This window comes from Staurois parvus, unplaced genomic scaffold (genome assembly GCF_062004578.1).
Source record: "Staurois parvus isolate SC_StPar_1 unplaced genomic scaffold, SC_StPar_1.0 ptg000709l, whole genome shotgun sequence".
In the NCBI taxonomy this organism is placed as follows: Eukaryota; Metazoa; Chordata; class Amphibia; order Anura; family Ranidae; genus Staurois; species Staurois parvus.
Window position 1 is genome coordinate 853172 of NW_028318505.1, and position 22147 is coordinate 875318.

The 22147-nt window shown below is 42.1% G+C and overlaps 1 protein-coding gene across 1 annotated transcript in view; it reads left to right on the forward strand.

Moving 5' to 3' along the window:
• The window catches only part of ALG6 (ALG6 alpha-1,3-glucosyltransferase), an 84148-nt gene that overhangs the window by 22261 nt on the left and 39740 nt on the right, over window positions 1–22147 (forward strand). Inside the window, exons 3-8 of the mRNA XM_089653381.1 lie at window positions 1014–1103; window positions 2525–2613; window positions 6959–7038; window positions 11401–11465; window positions 14577–14762; window positions 17935–18070. Coding sequence (XP_089509507.1) covers window positions 1014–1103; window positions 2525–2613; window positions 6959–7038; window positions 11401–11465; window positions 14577–14762; window positions 17935–18070 — 646 coding nt within the window. The remainder of the gene's footprint in view (window positions 1–1013; window positions 1104–2524; window positions 2614–6958; window positions 7039–11400; window positions 11466–14576; window positions 14763–17934; window positions 18071–22147) is intronic.

Sequence of the window (22147 nt, forward strand, 5' to 3'; positions counted from 1 at the left end):
TGTGTGTTTTCTACACCACTTAATAGAGTCCCGGGGTAGCCATAGTGAATGTCAATGAGGTCCTAATTCATCTGCCCAAAAGAGACAAAGATGGTGGCTCCCCACAAAAATGAATACAAGATTATTAAAGCTATAGATTCTTTCTATATTTATTTATTTATTTCAGGTACTTATATATCGCCATCAATTTACGCAGCGCTTTACACATATATATATTGAACATTCACATCAGTCCCTAACCCTCAAGGGGAGTACAATCTAAGGTCCCTAACTCACATTCATACATACACATACTAGGGACAATTTAGACAGGATCCAATTAACCTACCAGCATGTCTTTGGAGGGTGGGAGGAAACCGGAGTACCCGGAGGAAACCCGCACAGGGAGAACATGCAAACTCCATGCAGGAGGCGCCATGGTCAGGAATAGAACCCATGACCCATTTACTGCAAGGCAGATGTGCTAACCACTAAGCCACTGTGCCGCCCATAAGATTTGTGCTTAAAACCAAACTCTGGGAAAAGTAAAAATCCTCCCTTGTGTTGATGCTGTGCCCACCTCTCAAGGGTTAAATGCTCATTTCTGTATAGGGGATGGGAACATCACTTGTGCTCACCCAATCCTCTTCTCCAGGGGTGGACAGTATCTACGCATCCTCACACCCAAGGCATAGCTGCAGGCCCTGCATTGGTGTTGATGATGTCAGAGGACCTTAGACCACCGGAGTGCAGCAACCAATCTAGCAGCTCGGATGATCAGCACAACTGCTTTTCCAAGTCCCCTAGACATGAACAAGCACTTAACCCTTGCAGGGGGGGCACAGCCTCACTTTAAGGGAGCATTTTTACTTTTTTTGGAGTTCAGTTTTAACAAATAATCAAGAATCAGGAAAGCAAAACCCCTTTTTACCTGCGCTTCCTTATGAAGTTTTATCCCTTTGTTTAGTGCTCTGCCTGAATGTCGTGTAATTTCAGAGTCATCCTGAGATAGTTTGTGTTTGCCTTTTATACAGGTACTTCAACTCAACTGACAATGACCTGCTCTATTGGGGTCTGGATTACCCCCCTCTGACAGCCTATCACAGCCTTCTCTGCGGGTACATGTAAGTGACAAATACTAAGAACTTTTTTAAAATTTGTAATTTTTGCACTGCTGATTACACAATATTTATTTTTATCTCCGTCTTGAATGAGTCTTCATGCTCAGAATGACTGAATGCTGGTCGTTCTACGCATGCGCCAACACACACATGCCCCATTCTGAGGCAACATGTAAATGTGTGTGTGTATATATATATATATATATAGTGTGTTATGCAGTGGAATTTTGTTGATATTTGCATGTTAGCTCTGAGCAGCATCCATCCGGGTCCATATACACTGGATAGATAGCCTAGGTTCACACCAGATTGTGATGCGGGAAACCTGCGATTTGTGCACGTTTCCCACATTGCATTCAAATTGTCCTGACTTGTGATCTGCAGTGAGTACCAGTGCAATCTTAACCTCCTCCTCTCCGGCCCATGTCGATAAACGGCCCAACAGGAGCGCTGCCGATGCGGGGGGATGTTTCTAAACGTCCCCCCGCATCCATTACCTGTGCACGCTCCCTGGGAGCACGCGGCACCACGAACACAGATCGCTGTACGGGACCTCTGTGTGAGGTTCCAATTCATGCGATCACTGATTGGCCAATCAGTGATCACATGAACAATAGTAAACAAGATGTCACTTCCTGACATCATTGCTTACTACTTGTGAAATCTGTGAATGATCACAGAGGTCACATGGTACAAGGCTATTCACAACAGCCTTGTACCATGTGACAAGCTGTGACCAATCACAGCTCTCGCAGTATTGCTCAATGGCTGCAAGAATGCAGCCAGAGAGAAGGAGAAATTGATTGCATTTACAGCCTTTATGGGTGTAAAAGCAATCAGTGTAAAAAAAGAAAAAAAAAATCTTCATCACCCCCCACAAGTAGTACAGTGTCACTATGGTGACAATGTACTGCTAGAGTGACAGTATGTTAAAAAAACATAAATAATAATATAAAAATTTTTAAATAAAAATGTAAAAACATTTTTTTAAAAATGTATAATTTTTGGTTATAAACTAATTTTTTTTTATTTTTTTTTTACTGAAAAGATAGATGAATACATTTTGGCCAAGATTCATGAAGAAAGATTGTTTATTAGCAAAATTTTACAAGAAAAACACTTTTTTTTTTTTTTTCAAAATGTTTGGACTTTTTCATTTATATAGCAAAAAAAATAAAAATCCCAGTGGTGAATAAACTGTTGGTGCTATATAAATCCTGTATAATAATAATAATGCAGAAAACTATACACCTGGATGCATGAGCCCTTAGTTTGCAGAGTATACATCTGACTTATGTTGTGGTTTACTTTGTTACTTGTTATCTAGTGAAGTTTATTTTTAATCTCCAGTAGAAGTTATTGTTCTCTCTGGCCTCTCCTGGTTATCTGGTGCTGATAATTATATAATATATTTATTGTTGTAGAGCCCGTGCCATCAATCCAGACTGGGTGGCCTTAACGTCATCCAGAGGATACGAAAGCCCCGAGCACAAGCTGTTCATGCGTGCGACTGGTACGTATATTGCTAGTGGTCACTCCTGAGGTTCCTGCAGCTTTATACATTTACAACATATTTTCCTATTGCCAGCTGTGATGGATGAGGGCTAGCTCACCCTTTGCAGATGCATGCATGTTTATTTATTTCAGGTACATATATAGCGCTGTCAGTTTACGCAGCACTTTACATATATATTGTACATTCACATCAGTCCCTAACCCTCAAGGGGTGTACAATCTAAGGTCCCTAACTCACATTCATACATACACATACTAGGGACAATTTAGACAGGAGCCAATTAACCTACCAGCATGTCTTTGGAGTGTGGGAGGAAACTGGAGTACCGGGAGGAAACCCACGCATGCACAGGGAGAACATGCAAACTCCAGGCAGGTGGTGCCGTGGCTGGGATTCGAACCAACGACCCTAGTACTGCCAGGAGGAAGTGCTAACCATTTAGCCACTGTGCTGCCCATACATGTGGTTTGATAGACATTTATACATATGCACAGAAATATACAGTACATTGTTTGTTTTTCTGTGCCTTGAATCTGGCTGTTGTCTCCAAAGCATGGCGCTTTTAGCGCTGGAAATAAAAAGTGTGTGCCCACCATTTTCCTGACCTTGTCAGCTGGACACTTGAGATAATCTGTTGTGAGAGAAGAATTTTTACAATGATTAACCACTTACCCTTCAGAGGATTTACCCCCCTTCCTGACCAGGCCATTTTTTGCTATACAGCACTGCGTTCCTTTAACTGACAGTTGCGCAGTCATGCAACGCTGCACCCAAATGAAATGTATGTGTTTGCACTATAAACGAAAAAAGACCGACAATTTTGAAAATAAATATATATATATTTGACTTTTTGTTATAAAACTTGTCCAGTAAAAAAATAAAAAAAATAAAATTTTGCCATAAATTTAGTCCAAAATTTATTCTGTAACATGTCTTTGTTAAAAAAAAAAAATCCCAATACGTGTAAATTAATTGGTTTGCATGAAAGTTATAGCGTCTACAAATAGCGGTGTAGATACTGGAATTTGTTTTATTTTTTTTATACTGGTAATGGCGGCGATCAGCGACTTATAGCCGGACTGCGGCGGGCATTCTCACTCTGGGGGGAACTGACGAACTAATAAAAAGCAATGACACTGTACTAATGACACTGGGCAGGAAGGAGTTGACATCTGGGGCGATCAAAGGGTTAACTGTGTGCAGTTTTACTATGTGGCCTGTGTGTGTTTTACTATGCAAGAGCAATACAAAGCAGCATACTGATGCTGACAGGAGAGAGATCTGTATTGTTTACATACAGACCTCTCCCCTGTCAGTGTTCCTCAGCAATCGCCAGGTGCCGGCGGGGAATCTCCGGCCAGGACCCGACGATCGGCAGCTGTAGCCACCAATGGTGGTGCGGGTAGGGCGGCTTGCGCGCCCGCTAGCCGGAAATGCAAAATCACACGTGTGTGTGTTTGTGTGTGTGTATATATATACAGTGGGGATCGAAAGTTTGGGCACCCCAGCTAAAAATTTGTATTAATGTGCATAAAGAAGCCAAGGAAAGATGGAAAAATCTCCAAAAGGCATCAAATTACAGATTAGACATTCTTATAATATGTCAACAAAAGTTAGATTTTATTTCCATCATTTACACTTTCAAAATAACAGAAAACAAAAAAATGGCGTCTGCAAAAGTTTGGGCACCCTGCAGAGTTAATATCTTGTACTGCCCCCTTTGGCAAGTATCACAGCTTGTAAACGCTTTTTGTAGCTAGCCAAGAGTCTTTCAATTCTTGTTTGAGGTTTCTTTGCCCATTCTTCCTTACAAAAGTCTTCCAGTTCTTTGAGATTTCTGGGCTGTCTGTCACGCACTGCTCTTTTAAGGTCTATCCATAGATTTTCAATTATGTTGAGGTCAGGAGATTGTGAAGGCCATGGCAAAACCTTCAGTTTACGCCTCTTGATGTAATCCCCCGTGGATTTTGAGGTGTGTTTAGGATCATTATCCATTTGTAGAAGCCATCCTCTCTTTAACTTCAGCTTTTTCACAGATGGCATCAAGTTACCATCCAAAATTTGCTGAAATTTTATTGAATCCATTTTTCCTTCTACTCGCGAGATGTTCTCTGTGCCACTGGCTGCAACACAACCCCAAAGCATGATTGATCCAACCCCATGCTTAACAGTTGGACAGAGGTTCTTTTCATTAAATTCTGTGCCCCTTCTTCTCCAAACGTACCTTTGCTCATTCCAGCCAAAAAGTTCCATTTTAACCTCATCGGTCCACAGAACTTGTTTCCAAAATGCATCAGGCTTGTCTATATGTTCATTTGCAAAGTTCAAACAATGATTTTTGTGGTGAGGACGTAGAAGAGGTTTTCTTCTGATGACTCTTCCATGAAGACCATATTTGTACAAGTATCTCTTTATAGTGGAATAGTGTACCACAACTCCAGTGTCTGCCAGATCTTTCTGGAGGGATCGTGCAGTCAAACGTGGGTTTTGAATTGTTTTTCTCACAATCCTGCGAGCTGTTCTGTCTGATATTTTTCTTGGTCTTCCAGATCTTGCTTTAACTTCCATTGTTCCTGATGACTGCCATTTCTTAATTACATTCCGAACAGAGGATATTGACATCTGAAAACGCTTTGCTATCTTCTTATAGCCTTCTCCAGCTTTGTGAGCGTCAACTATTTTCAGTTTCAGTTTTCTAGACAACTGTTTAGAAGAACCCATGGTGCTGATTGTTGGGGCAAGGTCAGATGAGTCTGGGCATTTAAAACCTTTGAGATTGACATCACCTGGTCTTCCCAGATGATGATTGAGAAAAATCCATGACACTGGCAGGTCTCAGCTTGGCAAAGGGGGCAGTGCATGCTATAAATTCTGCAGGGTGCCCAAACTTTTGCAGACGCCATTTTTTTGTTTTCTGTTATTTTGAAAGTGTAAATGATGGAAATAAAATCTAACTTTTGTTGACATATTATAAGAATGTCTAATCTGTAATTTGATGCCTTTTGGAGATTTTTCCATCTTTCCTTGGCTTCTTGATGCACATTAATACAAATTTTTAGCTGGGTTGCCCAAACTTTCGATCCCCACTGTATATATATATATATATATATATATATATATATATATATATATATATATATATATATATATATATATATATATATGTGATTTTGAACAGCCCTGCTGCCCTGTAGCAGTAGTTCTGCTATAGAGCGGTCAGGAAGCAGTTAAACATCATTAATGCTATACTTACCAGCAGCTCTCTCCTTTTTTTTTTTTTTTCTTAAGTCTTTAAGTACCTCTAGTCAATTTTTTTTTGGGTAGAGCATAATGTGATAATGGTCTGTGTGATAATGGTCATCAGGACAAGAGGAGTAATCCTACAAAGACATTTTAGACATTTGTTCTTTTCTAACCTTGTGTTGGGTGAGGCCCTTTTCTGTCCCTGCTTGACTGTGCCCAAAGCCAGCTCCATAAAGACATGGTTTGCTATAGAGGAACTCCAGTGGTCTGCTCAGAGCCCTGATCTCAACCCCATTGAACACCTTTGAGATTAATTGAAACACCATTTGGGAGCCAGGACTTCTCATCCAACGTCAGTACCTGACCTCACAAATGCTTATTTGACTGAATGGGTACAAGTCCCCACAGATAGTCTAAAATCTTGTGGGATGTCATCCAAGTAGAGTGGAGGCTGGTATATTTGCAAGGGAAGGGAGGGGGTGGATCTATAGTAATACCTATAGTTTTCAAATTTAAATTGCTTAATAAGCTCATTCAGGTATGATTGGCAGGTGTTCATGATTGTTTGTATGTAAGTCTAAAGGAGAAGTATAACCAAAGCTCATTTGGCTTTGCTTGTCCTGTGGATCATAGGAGTGCAGTTTGTTCTACACTCCTGTGATTTGTTTTCAGCTGACAGGAGGCTGAAGCACTCAGCTGATGTCACTCAGCTGGTCCAGGCTGCGGAAGGATCCCGACTTTAAGGTCAGGATACCCCCAGTAGCCTGGACTGGCAGCTGGCTCAGCCTCTCTCTCCAGTTAGTGCTGGGAGAGCAGAGCAGAGAGCCGGTGACTGCCAGTCACCGGCTCTCTGCTCCGTGAAGGCTGAGAACTGAGTGATCAGCGTTGTTTGTTCGCTCAGTTCTCAGTCTTAGAAGTGGCGGGGGAAGGTTGCAGCAACAGATCAATGCTGCATCCACCTAGGTGAGTATGATAAAAAAAACTTCTCTTTTAAATATCTAGTTAGTTCTGCATGTGTGATGAGAAATCTTAGTGGATTTGTTCAGTGCACACTTCGAAGCGAAGCATCCATATATCATTTTCTATCTTTCTCTTCCAGTTCTAGTGGCTGACTTGCTCATTTACATCCCTGCGGTTATCCTGTATTGTTCCTATCTACAAGAAACTCCCAAGAGAAGAGTAAGTGTTGACTGAACATTCTGTGTTGCCCTCACCTAGTGGGAGACGTATAACTGATATTCCTTGCTGTTTAGCACTGTGTTTAGCATTGTAGCATCAGAGTCCTTGGTTAATTTCTCAAGAGGGCTGTGTGTGCATTGAGTTTGTATGTTCATCCTATGTCTGTGTGGGATTCCGTTTAGTCCTGGTTCACATATCCGCGTTCCTGCGGGCCGCGTTTTGCAAGGGCAGGAGTGCCCATTCATTTGAATGGACTCCCATGCCCCGTGACATGCAGGGAAAGAAGTCCCCGCACTTCTTCTGAAAACGCAGCACACACATTAACCTCGGTTCCCAGTACGGTTGCGTTTTCCAGTGCGTGCGGCGCGCCATTAGAACTAATGGCACCTGCCCGCGGGTCTGCATTCCTCTGTGCGGGTGGTGCGGCTGCACTGATTTTCGTGTGGATCCGCAGCGGCACCACCCGCACATATGTGAACCAAGCCTAAGTGTTCAGTTTCCCCTCACAATACCAAAGCACAGTGCTAAGTTTATTAGCTGTCTTACAACTTTCCAAGCAGAACCATACTGTGCTCAACACTTTGTCGAGTTCGGGACACTCACCGACGCAAATGTCAGATTGGGAGCAGTGGCTGTGTCCTTGCAGCCACCGCGACCCAACTGACATCAATGGAACTACCTGCACGGGGATCCACGGAACATGTGTGCATCCATCTGCGAGTAAACATGGTTTGTACGTTTTTTGGGGTATGGTAGAAACATGAAAGAGAGGTAAAAAGCTGGGTCCTCTGGAAGGATATAATCGGTAAATGTTTGCGCAATTCTACGCATCTCCTTCCAGAATTGCCCAAGAAGTCCCCCACTCCCCCTGGCATCTCCTTCCAGAATTGCTCCAGTTTGGAGCAGGATCAGAAAATATGTAGCAGAGTCCCCCACTCAGCCTGGCATCTCCTGCTGCTGTCTGAAACAGAGGAAAGATATTTATGGAGCATCATCGGCCTGCAAAACTACCCCGTGAGGAGTTAAAATTGCTCTCTTGAACACGCGTGCAAATATTATTATTATTATTATTATATAGGATTTATATAGCGCCAACAGTTTGCTCAGCGCTTTACAATATAAGTGAGACGGTACAATTACAATACATTTCAGTATAGAAGGAATAGGAGGGCCCTGCTCGTGGAGCTTACAATCTAAAGGATGATTTTAAGATGTTTTTGTTTGTTAAAAATGTGATCACAAAACAGCCAATGCATTTCAGTGGCCAAAAACACTCCTCCTCCTCCAGGGTTAAAAAAAAAATAGATAAGGACTTTTGTAGACTCAAAGGGGTTTATTTACTAAAACTGGAGAGTCCAAAATCAGACTCCCTTCTGCATAGAAACCAATCAGCTTCTAACCTCAGCTTGTTCAATGAAGCTTTGGCAATGAAACCTGGAAGCTGATTGGTTTCTATGCAGAAGTGAGTCTGATTTTGGACTCTCCAGCTTTAGTAAATAAACCCCAAAGAGACAAATAACTAAGAAAAAGCGGTCATAAAGCTGGCTTGAAACCTCCTCATGGACTATTGCTGTGCCAAAATAATCAGTGACAGTTAGCACTTTGGAATTTGCCTTTCCGGAGTGTCAGTAAGGAGCATCTTGGATCTCCCATATGAGCTAGTGATGCCCCCTTGGAAGTTCTCCCAGCATCCATGTTAGGAATCCCAACTAAAAGGAAGTTCTTGACCAAACCCAGAACATCCTGTTAGGATTCTATCTTCCAACTGGCTGGGCAACACTTTGGTATAACCTGCAAAGAGTCTGGGGTCAGGCAAATACATGTCCAGGCCACTTTGCATAGCCTGCTTCTGTCTGGAGGAGAGCTAGTAAGGGAGACCTCATTTCAATGACCCATTTATAAAATTTAGTGGAATTCACCTTAACATCCCTACAAAATACAGGAGGGGATGTCTTTCTGAAAGAAAAGAAGTATTTTTCAGAAAATGTCCTTTAGAGCTGTGAAGACTGTAACCAGTATTTTGCAGGAGCTGGTGTTGGCAGATATGGGTAGTTTCTGCAGACATTTATTCAGCTATTAGGGATCATTAGTTGTCATTAGGGAGTAGAACTCACATTATGAGGCCTTGTATTTAAAGGCTACAGCTTGTATAAGATCAGAGTGTACATCAAACTTTTACAAAGCATTTTAATTATTTTAATCAGCTTCAAACAACTTTGTCAAAGCCTTTAACACTTTCACGACCACCTATCACATATGTGCGGCAACAAAGGGGTGGGTTTTAACTTTATGTGCTGGGAGTGAGTTGCGTAAATATTGTGCAACGTAAAAAAAATTGCAACCTCCACTACAGACGTACTTCGGTTTACGAACGCCTTGGTTAACGTAATTTTCGGTTTACGAATGAAAATCCATTGAAAATAATGCCTCGGTTTATGAATTTTTTTCGCAATACGAACAGATTAATTGGTTTTCAATGCATTTATGAATTTTTTTTTAATCATGTCCCTGTACAGTACTATGCCTTTAAAGTGCACTTTATAAAGAGTTTTGAACCGATAAAACTTTTTTTGACTTTTGTCTGACCTCCGAAACGGATTAATTGGTTTTCAATGCATGTATTAATTTTTTTTAATCATGTCCCTGTACAGTATTTATGCCTTTAAAGTGCACTTTATAAAGAGTTTTGAACAGATAAAAGACTTTTTTTTTTTTTTTTTTTACTGTTTTCTAACCTCTATGGGAAACCGCGTTTTTGGTTTACGAATTTTTCACAATACGAAAAGTCCCGCAGAACGAATTAAATTAGTAAACCGAGGTATGCCTGTATTTCATTCTACGGGACCTCAGCTTTCAAAAAATATATTATTCGGGGTTTACCATAATTTCTAGAAAATATTGCAGATTTTAACATGTGCAAAAATGTAGAAATTGCCCTGGTAGAAAAGTGTTTAATGCAGAAATAATTTGTAGGTTTATTGACACTTTGGGGTTTATTTACTAAAGTTGGAGAGTGTAAAATCAGTCTCACTTCTGCATAGAAACCAATCAGCTTCTAACTTCAGCTTGTTCAATTAAGCTTTGCCAATAACACCTGGAAGCGGATTGGTTTCTATGCAGAAGTGAGCCTGATTTTGCGCACTCCAGCTTTAGTAAATAAACTCCTAAGAAGATTTTACTAACAGTCCTTTCACATGTATGTTTGTTTTTCATCCGTCCATTTAATACCCATGTATTTCTATGGACTAGCAGATGTAAGCGGACGATCATCTGTTTACATCTGTAAATGTCCACATCTGTTAACATGTGGTTTTTTTTTTTTGAACGGAAGAAAGCCCTATTTTTATTTTCTTATGTAAAAAAACAAAAACACAGAACGGATGAAAAATGGATGTAAACGGACATACGGTCAGTTTTTGCATTGATAAAGGATGTAAAAACTGATCCGCTTTTTCTTTGAAAAAATGTGACTGAACTGATGACAAAAAAGGAACGCCCGTATGAGGGCCTTAAACTGTTGCACTCAGAATCTGGTGCAGCTGTGCATAGTAACCAATCAGCTTCTAACTTCAGTTCGTTCAATGAAGCTTAGACAATAACCCTACGTTCACATATGTGCAGGTGGTGCCGCTACGGATCCGCACGAAAATCCACGCAGCCGCACCACCCGCACAGAGGAATGCGGACCCGCGGGTGGGTGCCATTACTTCTAATAGCACGCCGCCCGCACTGAAAAACGCAACCGTGCTGTGAACCGAGGTTCCTGTATGGGCTGCGTTTTCAGAGGAAGTGCAGGGACTTCTTCCCTGCGTGTTACGGGGCACTGGAGCCCATTCAAATAAATGGGCTCTCGTGCCCGTGCAAAACGCGGCCCACACGGCCTCATATATGTGAACCAGGGCTAAAACTTGGAAGCTGATTGGCTTCTATGCAGAGCTGCATCAGATTTTGCACTCTCCATTTTTAGTAAATAACCCCTATAAGCAGGGGTGGACTGACAACTCATGGGGCCCCCGGGCAATAGGGGATCATGGGGCCCCTGTGTCCTTGCCCAAACTCAAAAAAGCCTATGAAAAAGGTACCAGGGGCATCTCATGGGGCCCCCTACTGACCCCGGCCCTCGGGCAGTGCCCGAGTTTCCAAATGGTCAGTCTGCCCCTGCCTATAAGTGAAATGTGGAAGAGCAAACATGTACAAATGTGAAAGTCATGTAAAAAAAAAAAGTCTTCAAGGTAAGCACTTCAATGCTCGCTGAAAATGCACTATACTAGAAAATGAATTGGAGAGTTCATGCTTTTTGACCTCTAAAGTTTATCCTAAAAACTTTGTGGAAGATTAATTTTTTTATTTTCTTCGTTTCAGATGGCATCCCTGATGTGCATTTTGCTCTATCCCGGCCTTATCCTCATAGACTACGGGCATTTTCAATATCCTTCAATTGCATGTATATGAATTGTTCCTTTTCATATAAGGGTTCAATCCATGATGTATCCCCTGCTTTTCCAATCACCGTAAAATCTTTGCATTATGAATTTACAATAGAAATGGCTCTGATTTTACCAAAAAAAGTGCGTTTTCAACCTTGAGCCCCCCCGTTCACACCAATGCGATTTGACAGTTCAGAAGTGCATGACAAGTTGCACCCTATTTGTGCCACATTTGAAGAAGGTTCTTGCAGTAATTTTGGCGATTTCATGTGCAACTTGCATTGACATCTGTGCATGAAGCCGCACATGAAATCGCATTGACCGGCGACTTTGAAAGACGCATTTAGTGTGAACCGAGGCTAATTGCTTAGAAGTGCAGTAACCTACAGCAACCAGTCAGAGTTTACATTTTATAATAAATATGCCATTACAAATATGTAGACTCTGTGTAGCTGAAAGTTGGTTTTCTGATTGGTTGATGTCTGAGGTTGCTGCAAACACTGATAGTCTAAGCTGTTGGCAAAAATACTGAACAGATTAGTTTAAAAACATTTTATGATCGCTCCCTGGATAAGCTACTCTTGGACTTGTATGTTACCCCCGGTTCACATATATGCGGCCATGTGGGCCGCGTTTTGCACGGACACGAGAGCCCATTCATTTGAATGGACTCCCACGCCCGTGACATGCAGGGAAAGAAGTCCCTGCACTTCTTCTAACAACGCAGTCCGCACGGGAACCTCGGTTCTCAGCACGGTTGCGTTTTCCAGTGCGGGCGGCGTACCATTAGAACTAATGGCACCCGCCCACGGGTCCGCATTTCTCTGTGCGGGTGGTGCGGCTGCACGGATTTTCGTTCAGATCTGCAGCGGCACCACCCGCACATATGTGAACCGGGGGTTAGAGCCTTCTCCCGCCATATAGGTCACACCAGGATGTTTGGTTGAGCCACTCTTTTGCATTGAGGGAAGAAGTGCATGAAGGCAGATGCCTGAGGGCGGTCAGATTGCGCTTGCACTGCAACCCTTTAATAAAATGTTTGCCAGCAAATAATGGCCTTAAAACTGAATGTGCTTTTTAAATGCATTTTATATAGTTATTTATTACTATACAGTATTTTTGTCTATGTCTTTGTTGCATGTTTTCCCAGAGTTTTTGTTTGGTGACACCTTTGTTACCCCCACCTAGTAGGTGAAGGGAAATCTGTAACACCGGATAACCGTAAAACCCAAAAAGGGTTCTCAGTTCTTCTGAACTCTATAATAAAAATTCTAGTTGGATTTGCACCTTAAAGTAGAATTCCAGAATAATCCTAAATGGTCTTAAATACGCTCCCTCCCCCCTCCTAACACTTATGCTGGCTAATCTGTATACACTTGCCTATTTTCAAGTCGCTCTCGTCCTTTTACATGAACCCCTTTGTCAGCCAGCAGCAGCTGCAGGGGAGAGGAGAGAGCATTTGGCAATGGCTGGTACAGTCTGGTTAGGGGCAGTCTGTAGTGGTGACATCGCTCTTTGGCTTCCTATGGCCCATCCGTCATTGGTGCTCCCTCCTCTCTCCTGCAGCTACCACTGTCTGACACAGTCTGGGGAGCCAGATCACGGGAGAGGCCTGAAAATTAGGTAACTATATACATCTTACTCACACAGGTTATCCAGCATAGGCGTTGGGAGGGATCATATTTAGGACTACTTAGGATTAGCTTAGAATTTTGCTTTAATATCCAGACTTCAGTAATACCCTATTCTACAGCCGCCAATACACGGAGCATATTTCAACTTCTTCCTGATGAACCAGTCCTAATTTGAGCCATGGCTGGTCCTGTAGGCATCTTCCCCCCCTGACCCAACAAAAATTGTCATCTGAACAACGGCTGCATCCAATTAGATATAGGCACTGTTTGGATATTCTGACAGCCATGGGTGCCGACTGAATGAATACAATAGCTGGCAGGAGAGATTTGTCCATCCATGCTGTTTAGCACTGATGGGGGAATTTGGTGATTTCTCTTATTTAGCTTTAAACATCTTACAGTGTATTGCCAGCTTAATTGTGAACACCCCTAAGCAGGGCAGCCATCAGAAATTTTGGGGCCCCTTTATACTGCTTTAGGCCCGGGCCTGACCACTAACATTCCACAGGGCCCACCCACTCCCACTAGAGCAAAGAGATATTCCAATTCAGCAAAGAGACAGATAGCATGGTAAAATGATGTACAATACAAAAACACAAAACGCCATAAACCTGCACATTGTTGGGTTACATTAGTTGTCAGAGCTTTGGTAAGTAAAGAGGTGTCTGAGCTATATAAGGATGGGGGGGGGGGGGGAGAGAGGGGGAAAGGAAGGAAGAGTACCAAAGGGAGAATGATCCCGTGGTTCCCAAATAGATCGAAAATGACCTGAGTAGTCATCCACTAAGCAGGGCAGCCATCAGCAATTTTGGGGCCCCATACTGCTTTAGGCCTGGGCTTGACCACTAACATTCCACAGGGTCCGCTCACTCCCACTAGAGCAAAGAGATATCCCAATCCAGCAAAGAGACAGCCCCATATATTCAGCAAAGAGACATCTCAATCCAGTAAAGGGAGAATGATCCCATGGTTCCCAAATAGAGCTGTAAGATATTCATTTCCCTGATTTCAGAGATCGCTCTTAATAGATGATTTAGTGTGAGGACGGGAACATTTTTAAGAATAAGTAATGTTAAGCTTGAATTCCAAAATTCACAAAATGAAGCTTAATTCAACTCTATGCACAACAGCGGGCTGCGGTGTGTTGTGTGTTGTGAAATGTAAAAATTCAGACAGGCTTAATTTTCATGTAACATACCTGTACTGTATGTTTTGGCATATAGAGAACATTTATTGCGTTTGAGCCTGCGTTGATCGGTGCTAATAAATGCAGCGCAACGCACATGGAATGAATGAGCCCTTAGTTTGGATTGAGGGGGGATTCTCTTTGCTTTTTTAGGAAACATTTCCACTGCACTATTTTACTGAACAATTTTGTGTCACAATCTGGAGTTACTTTTTTCTTTTTAGGGTCCTATAAATACAATATTTTTTTTTCCTATGAAGAATGCCTCTGTTGCCCTTAACACGAACACACATATAATTCTGTGAGTCTGGGTTTGGGGCTGTGGGCAGTCATCGCTCTCTCCCGTGGATGGGATGCGCTGGGCTCGCTGGCGTTTTGCTTTGCGTTAAACTACAAGCAGATGGAGCTTTATCACTCCCTACCTTTCTTCTGCTATCTCCTGGGGAAAAGTTTCCGGAAGGGAATTCTGGGCCGGGGGTAAGTAGCCAGAGATCTGAAGTCTTACTTTCTTAGTATATCTGTAGTGCCCACAAAAGATTTGTCTGTGGAACTATGGGCAAAAGCAAAAATGACATCAACCTGTTCAATGAAAGTTTCTTAGGCTGCTTTGACTTGGGTAGCCATGGGGTAGTAAGCTCTGGTTCACACTGATGCGGTGCGGAATTTGCAGCGTTTTCTGTGCGAATTCCACACCGCATCACAATCGCACCCCGTTCATACAAACCGATGCGGGTGTGTATGTTAACACCCCGAAATTGGTCGGCAAAACGCGGTGCAATGTGCAGAATCGGATCGCATAGGTGTGAATACCTAAACGATCCGATTCTAGTGCGAACCAAAAAAGGGTCCTGCACCTTTTTGGTGCGGGTACGGCGCGAATAGAGCCATACAAAATGACAGGTACCATGAAAAGGGTTAAAACAAGCTCACAACTGGACAAGTGATGTTAAAAAATAATGGAATAAGATAAACAGAAAATTTAAACATCCCCATTCCCACCCCTAGACATGTACAAGCATGGCCAAAAATATTGGCACCCCTGCATTTCTGTCAGGTAATGTTTATCTTGTTTGTATTGGTATGACACAAAAAAGTGGAGAAATAAAAAGCCAAATCTGACACATTCCATGCAAAACCCCAAAAATGGACTGTACAAAATTATTGGCACCTTCTCAAAATTGTAAGAAATAATTGCATTCCAAGTTAGTGATGCTCCTGTAATTTGTAATTAAATTCACCTGTATCAATTAACAGATCTTAATGTTCCTGTGTCCACTTTGTGCAACATTGTCAAGAAGTTTACAGCCCATGGCACTGTAGCTAATCTCCCTGGACGTGGACAAAAGAGAAAAATTGATCAAAGATTGCAACGAAGGGTTGTTCGAATGGTGGATAAAGAACCTTGATCAACATCCAGACAAATTCAGGCTGTACAGGGTAAAACTGTGTCCGCTCGCACTATACGTCACCATCTGAATGAAAAGGGACACTAAGGTAGGAGACCCAGGAGGACCCCATTGCTGACACAGAAACATAAAGCCAGACTGGAGTTTGCCAAAACGTACCTGAGGAAGCCAAAATCCTTTTGGGAGAATGTGCTGTGGACAGACGAAACAAATTGCAGCTTTTTGGTAAATTCTACTGATTTCAAAAAAAGAAATGAGGCCTATAAAGAAAATAATACAGTCACACATGGTGGGGGGTCACTGATGTTTTAGGATTGCTTTGCTGCTTCAGGTACTGGGTGTCTTGACTGTGTGCATGGCTTTATGAAATCTGAAGATTACCAAAGAATCCTGGGGTGCAATGTAGGGTCCGGTGTCAGAAGGTTGGGTCTTTGACAGAGGTCATCAGTCTTCAAGTAGGACAATGACCCAAAGCACACGTCAAAAAGCCCCCAGCAATGGTTTCAGACAAAGTGCTGGAGAGGACTGAACTGGCCAGCCATGAGTCCAGATCTCAATCCCATAGAGCTCCTGTGGAGAGATCTCAGAACAACAGTTGGGAAAAGGAACCCTTCCAATCTGAGAGACCTGGAGCAGTTGGCGAAAGAAGAGCAATCCAAAATTCCAGTAGAGAGGTGGAAGAAACTCTTTGATGGTTTTAGGAAGCCATTGATTTCAGTTATAATTTCCAAGGGGTGCACTACCAAATATTACATTGAGGGTGCCAATAATTTTGTCCAGTCCATTTTTGGGGTTTCCCATGGAATGTGTCAGATTTTGCTTTTTGTTTCTCCGCTATTTTTGTGTCATACCAATACAAACAAAAGAAATAAACATGAGAATGCCAAAACATTTGTAATTGCAACAACTTTTAGGAGAAGTGGTGCATTATCTGACAGGAATGCGGGGAGGGACAATATGTTTGTCCATGACTGTACAGAGAACTACACACACCTATGACAATATGAGATTTCAGATTTATTATTATTATTCAGGATTTATGGCGCCAACAGTTTGCTCAGCGCTTTACAATATAATGGGAGACAATACAGCAACAATACAGTTCAATACAAGAGGGATAGGAGGGCCTGATCCTGGGAGCTTACAATCTAGGAGGGAGGGGCTAGTGGTACAAAAGGTAATAACTGTGGGGGATGGACTGGTAGGAGGAATTATTATTATTATTATTATACAGGATTTATATATTATTATTATTATACAGGATTTATATATTATTATTATTATACAGGATTTATATGGCGCCAACAGTTTGCTCAGCGCTTTACAATATAACGGGAGACAATACAACAACAATACAGTTCCATACAAGAAGGATTGGAGGGCCTGATCCTGGGAGCTTACAATCTAGGAGGGAGGGGCTAGTGATACAAAAAGTAACAACTGTGGGGGATGGACTGGTAGGAGGAATTATTATTATTATACAGGATTTATATGGCGCCAACAGTTTGCTCAGCGCTTTACAATATAACGGGAGACAATACAGCAACAATACAGTTCAATACAAGAGGGAGAGGAGGGCCCTGATCCTGGGAGCTTACAATCTAAGAGGGAGGGGCTAGTGGTACAAAAGGTAATAACTGTGGGGGATGGACTGGTAGGAGGAATTATTATTATACAGGATTTATATTATTATTATTATACAGGATTTATTTGGCGCCAACAGTTTGCTCAGCGCTTTACAATATAACGGGAGACAATACAGCAACAATACAGTTCAATCCAAGAGGGTTAGAAGATTTCAAAAGATATGTCAGTAGTTTTTTTTTTGTTTATTTTTTGTTCAGGACGTATAGGGCGATGAACCATTTTTTCACCATTCTTCTACCTTTTATTTATTTTTTACATAAAAAGCTGATCATACTGAAAAAATACAAGATGTGTATATGTCAGTATTTCAAGGAATGCTTAAAGTATCTTAATGAAATGTTCAATGTTGTATTGACCTGTCTTTATTATTATTTGTTTTCTGTGAAAGGTTCACTTAACAGCCGTTGTCACTTTAGCTTGTCCCTGTAGCACTTTACAGGGTCGTCCCCTACTGTGCTCTCTGCCACTTATCCATTTAATGGAGACATCTTGTCACAAGTTGTCACTGGAAGTCTTTAAATAAAATGTGCTGCTTTTAAATCGGAGAAATCCCCCATTGCCTATTATCTCAAGCTGTCTATTTTCCCTTTCTTCAGGTTCCTCTTCCTGCTAAAGATCGGAGCGACCGTCATTGGCGCTTTCGCCCTTTGTTGGATGCCTTTCCTGACAGACGCTGAGCAAATCTTTCAAGTCCTCCAGAGGTTGTTCCCCGTGGACCGCGGCCTCTTTGAGGTGGGTGAAGGGTGCTCTGTTGTGTTTCACGTACACAGGAATCACTTGCGGATGACCTTTGGGGATTTGTGCCCAGAACTCAGAGCTGCACTGGGGCCCCTAGTAACCAGAGCTGCTTGTTCTACATCTTATTTGCCGGTCTGGAGTTTTTGAGTGCTTTAAACCCTCCCCTCCTTGCTTGGAGCCCGGTGCCAAGATATTCCACATATTGCATCATTAAAAGCCCGCTTCACTCAGTCATTTTTCCACTGTAACAGATTTCTGGAGTAAGTCAGCGTGCCAAAGCGGGATCATAAACGTATCGGCTGTTATGCGCTCTCTTTTCTTACTCCTGTAATGTGCTATGCTAATTGTTTGCCTTTTAAAGCTATAATTATTTTTTATAGAAATCATTCTGCGGCTTTAATGCAGCCATTATTTTCTCCCGAAAAATTGATTTGCAATTTCGCTTTCTTCCTTTTTTTTTTTTTTTCTTTTTTTCCCTGCGCTGCGTTGGCTGCAAACAGTGCTTTTGGCTGCTGGGCTGTAAAGGGAGAGCCTGATCAGAGCGAAGATAAAGGGGCACGCCGTAAGCAGCTGGTGTGGAGATTTAGGATAGCGGTGAATAGTCCTGTTGTGCTGCACCTTAAGGAATGCCTTTTACCCCATCCAGGAAGGCCTTGTGCGCAGAGGGCGGGGAATCAAGCTGTACTTTCTATGGGAATGCATTTCAAATCGGTTATAAAATTGGGACCTTTTTTTGTTTTACATATTGAAATCATTGAAAGGTTCCTCTTAAAGTACAGTTGTGTTCAAAATAATAGCAGTGTGTTGAAAAAAGTGAATAAAGCTGAAAATCCTTCTAATAGCTTTTATTTCCATCCACACAAATGCATTGGGAACACGACACATTCTATTCCAAATCAAAACATGAAGAAAAATACATCAAATTTGTGTTGTTCATCTAAAAAAAATGGAAGAATAGTGAATATTAGACTGTTCAAAAAAATCGCAGTGTTTGTATTCTTCTTTACAAACTCAAACATTCACTATATAAACTGAGAAATGTTTGAAGATTTTGCTTTCCTTTGAATGACTTCATGAATATTTGGTTGTAGTCGCACTGTTTCTGAGAACTGCTGTACATCTGTGTTGCATGGAGTCACCCAACTTCTGGCCCCTGTGATCAGGTATTCCAGCCCAGGATGATTGGACTACATTCCACAGTTCTTCTCTATTTCTTGGTTTTGCCTCAGAAACGGCATTTTTGATGTCACCCCACAAGTTTTCTATCGCCTACATTGCAGGGAGATTCTAGAGCCAGGCTAGGTAGGTGAGATTCAAGGAAGCTTTGGGGGAAGGAGGGGGGAGAGATTAAATCTGTGGAGGGAGATGTGTGGGAAATGGAGAAGAGTGTTATAGAGGTCAAAGCTGAGGAGGGGTGGAAGTGAGATGTACATAGCGCACCCTTGAACTTTGTACTCTGTATGTAGTGCACCCCTGAATCTGCTATCTGTACATAGCACACCCGTGAACTCTGCACTCTGTACATAACACACCCCTGAACTCTGTGCATGGCGTACCCATGTACTCTATAAGTATCGCACCCCTGAACTCTGCACTTTGTATGTAACACACCCCTGAACTCTGAACTCTGTACATAACACACCCCTGAACTCTGCACTTTGTATGTAACACACCCCTGAACTCTGCACTCTGTACATAACACACCCCTGAACTCTGTACATGGCGTACCCATGTACTCTATACGTATCGCACCCCTGAACTCTGCACTTTGTATGTAACACACCCCTGAACTCTGCACTCTGTACATAACACACCCCTGAACTCTGCACTCTGTACATAACACACCCCTGAACTCTGTGCATGGCGTACCCATGTACTCTATACGTATGGCACCCCTGAACTCTGCACTTTGTATGTAACACACCCCTGAACTCTGTACGCAGCCCACCCGTGAACTCCACGTAGCGCACCCGTGAACTCCACGTAGCCCACCCGTGAACTCCACGTAGCGCACCCGTGAACTCTGCACTCTGATACTGTTCTACCAGGCCAAGTACAGAAAAATGTTTGTTGATTTGTTATAAATGTATTATCCTTGTCACTACCTGTGTACTGACCTGAAATCAATGTTAGCAGCTTTCCAACCTATCTTCTGTGAATTACATAATCCCTCCTTCCTATGTTATGGAGATGGGGGGGGGGAGACATGTTTGTGGTCTAAATTAGGAGAGTAGCCTGTCATGATGCAATAATATAGGTATGGACTGCACTCCGTGTTTGACCTTTGCAGCAGATGGGTGTTTTGTTGTATCTCACCACAGTAGAAAATAGTATAAATTTTTATTGGTGCAAAATCACAAATATCATGTGTAGACAAATTTTGGGGCCACGTAGGGTCCCTTTCTCAAAGCAACATTGTGACTAGGTTTCCTTGACAGACCCTGTGTGGCTCCAAAACTTTGTTTACATAAGACAAACAGTTGTGCTCAAAAGTTTTTATCCCCTGGCTGAAATCATAAAATTTTTATTCAACCACCTCCCGGCCAGCCGTTGTATATAAATGGCCTCCCCACCCCCTGCTTGTGCACGCTCCCTGGGAGCGCGCAGCACCGCAATCCGGTGCCCGCTGTGCCTTCCGGATACAGTGGAACACCAATCGTCGTACAGGACCTCTGTGCGAGGTCCCGATCATGTGATCACTGATTGGCCAATCAGTGATCACATGCAGAGTAGTAAGCAAGATGTCATTTCTGACATCATTCCTTACTACGTGTGAAATCTGTGAATGATCACAGAGATCACATGGTACAGGGCTATTCACAACATCCTTGTACCATGTGACAAGCTGTGACCAATCACAGCTCACACAGTAGTTCTCAATGGCTGCAAGAATGCAGCCAGAGAGAAGAAATGATTGCTTTTACAGCCTTTCAGTGTAAAAAAAAAAAAAAAAAAATCTTCATCACCCCCCACAAGTAGTACAGTGTCACCATGGTGACACAGTACTGCTAGGGTGTAAAAAAAAAAACCAAAAACATAAATAATACAAAAAAAAAATACAAATGTCAAGAAAAATGTTTAAAAATTATAATTTTTGGTTATAAACTAATTTGGGTTATTTATTTATTTTTTTACTAAATAGATAACAGAATAAATTTTGGCCAAGATTTATGATGAAATATTATTTATTTGCAAAATTTTATAAGAAAAACACTTTTTTTTTCAAACTTTTTGGACTTTTTCATCTACATAGCAAAAACAATTAAAATGCCAGTGGTGAATAAATACCACCAAAATAAAGCTTTATCTGTCTTAAAAAAAAATGCTAAAAAATTAATATGGGTACAGTGTTGCATGACCGCGCAATTTTCATTCAAAGTGTGATAGCGCTGAAAGCTGAAAATTGGCCGGGACAGGTAAAAGTGTCTGGACTGGGAGTGGTTAAAGCACAAGTTCACCTTTTGGACAAAAATAACAAATGCACATTTTTTTGCAGGTAAAAAAATGTTCATTTATTATTTTTGTCTACAGGAGCCTGGAAAGTATTGCACCAGCGATCAGATCGCTGGTGCCATGCAGGTCTCCTGCAGACCTGCTAGAATATCTGCTTGCTGTACGGGATGCACAAGCAAGCAGATATTCTGACATGAAGCTTCAGTGAACTATTATGGCGCTCCACAGTGCCATGGTAGTTCATTGAAAACTACAAGCTAACATCTGCTAAGGCTGTCGGGACTTGCAGTTCATTCACGGAAGTCTGTGAATGAATGATGTGGTTGTGTGGGCGGAGCTCTGCACGGCCACACTGTTTTCAAATTTGACAGATCGTACGGGGAGAATTCTCCCCATAATATCTGTCAGAGGGAGGGAGGACAGCGAGCCGCGGCTATGGGAACCTGTTACATGTTCCACCTTAAAAACGGGTTCCCAAAGGTGAACTTACTCTATAAGGATAACGATGACATGAAGCCATTTATTATAAAATAGTTGTTTGGTTCCTTTTTAACCACTTGCCCTCCAGAGGATTTCCCCGCCCCCCTTCCTGACCAGGCCATTTTTTGCATTACGGCG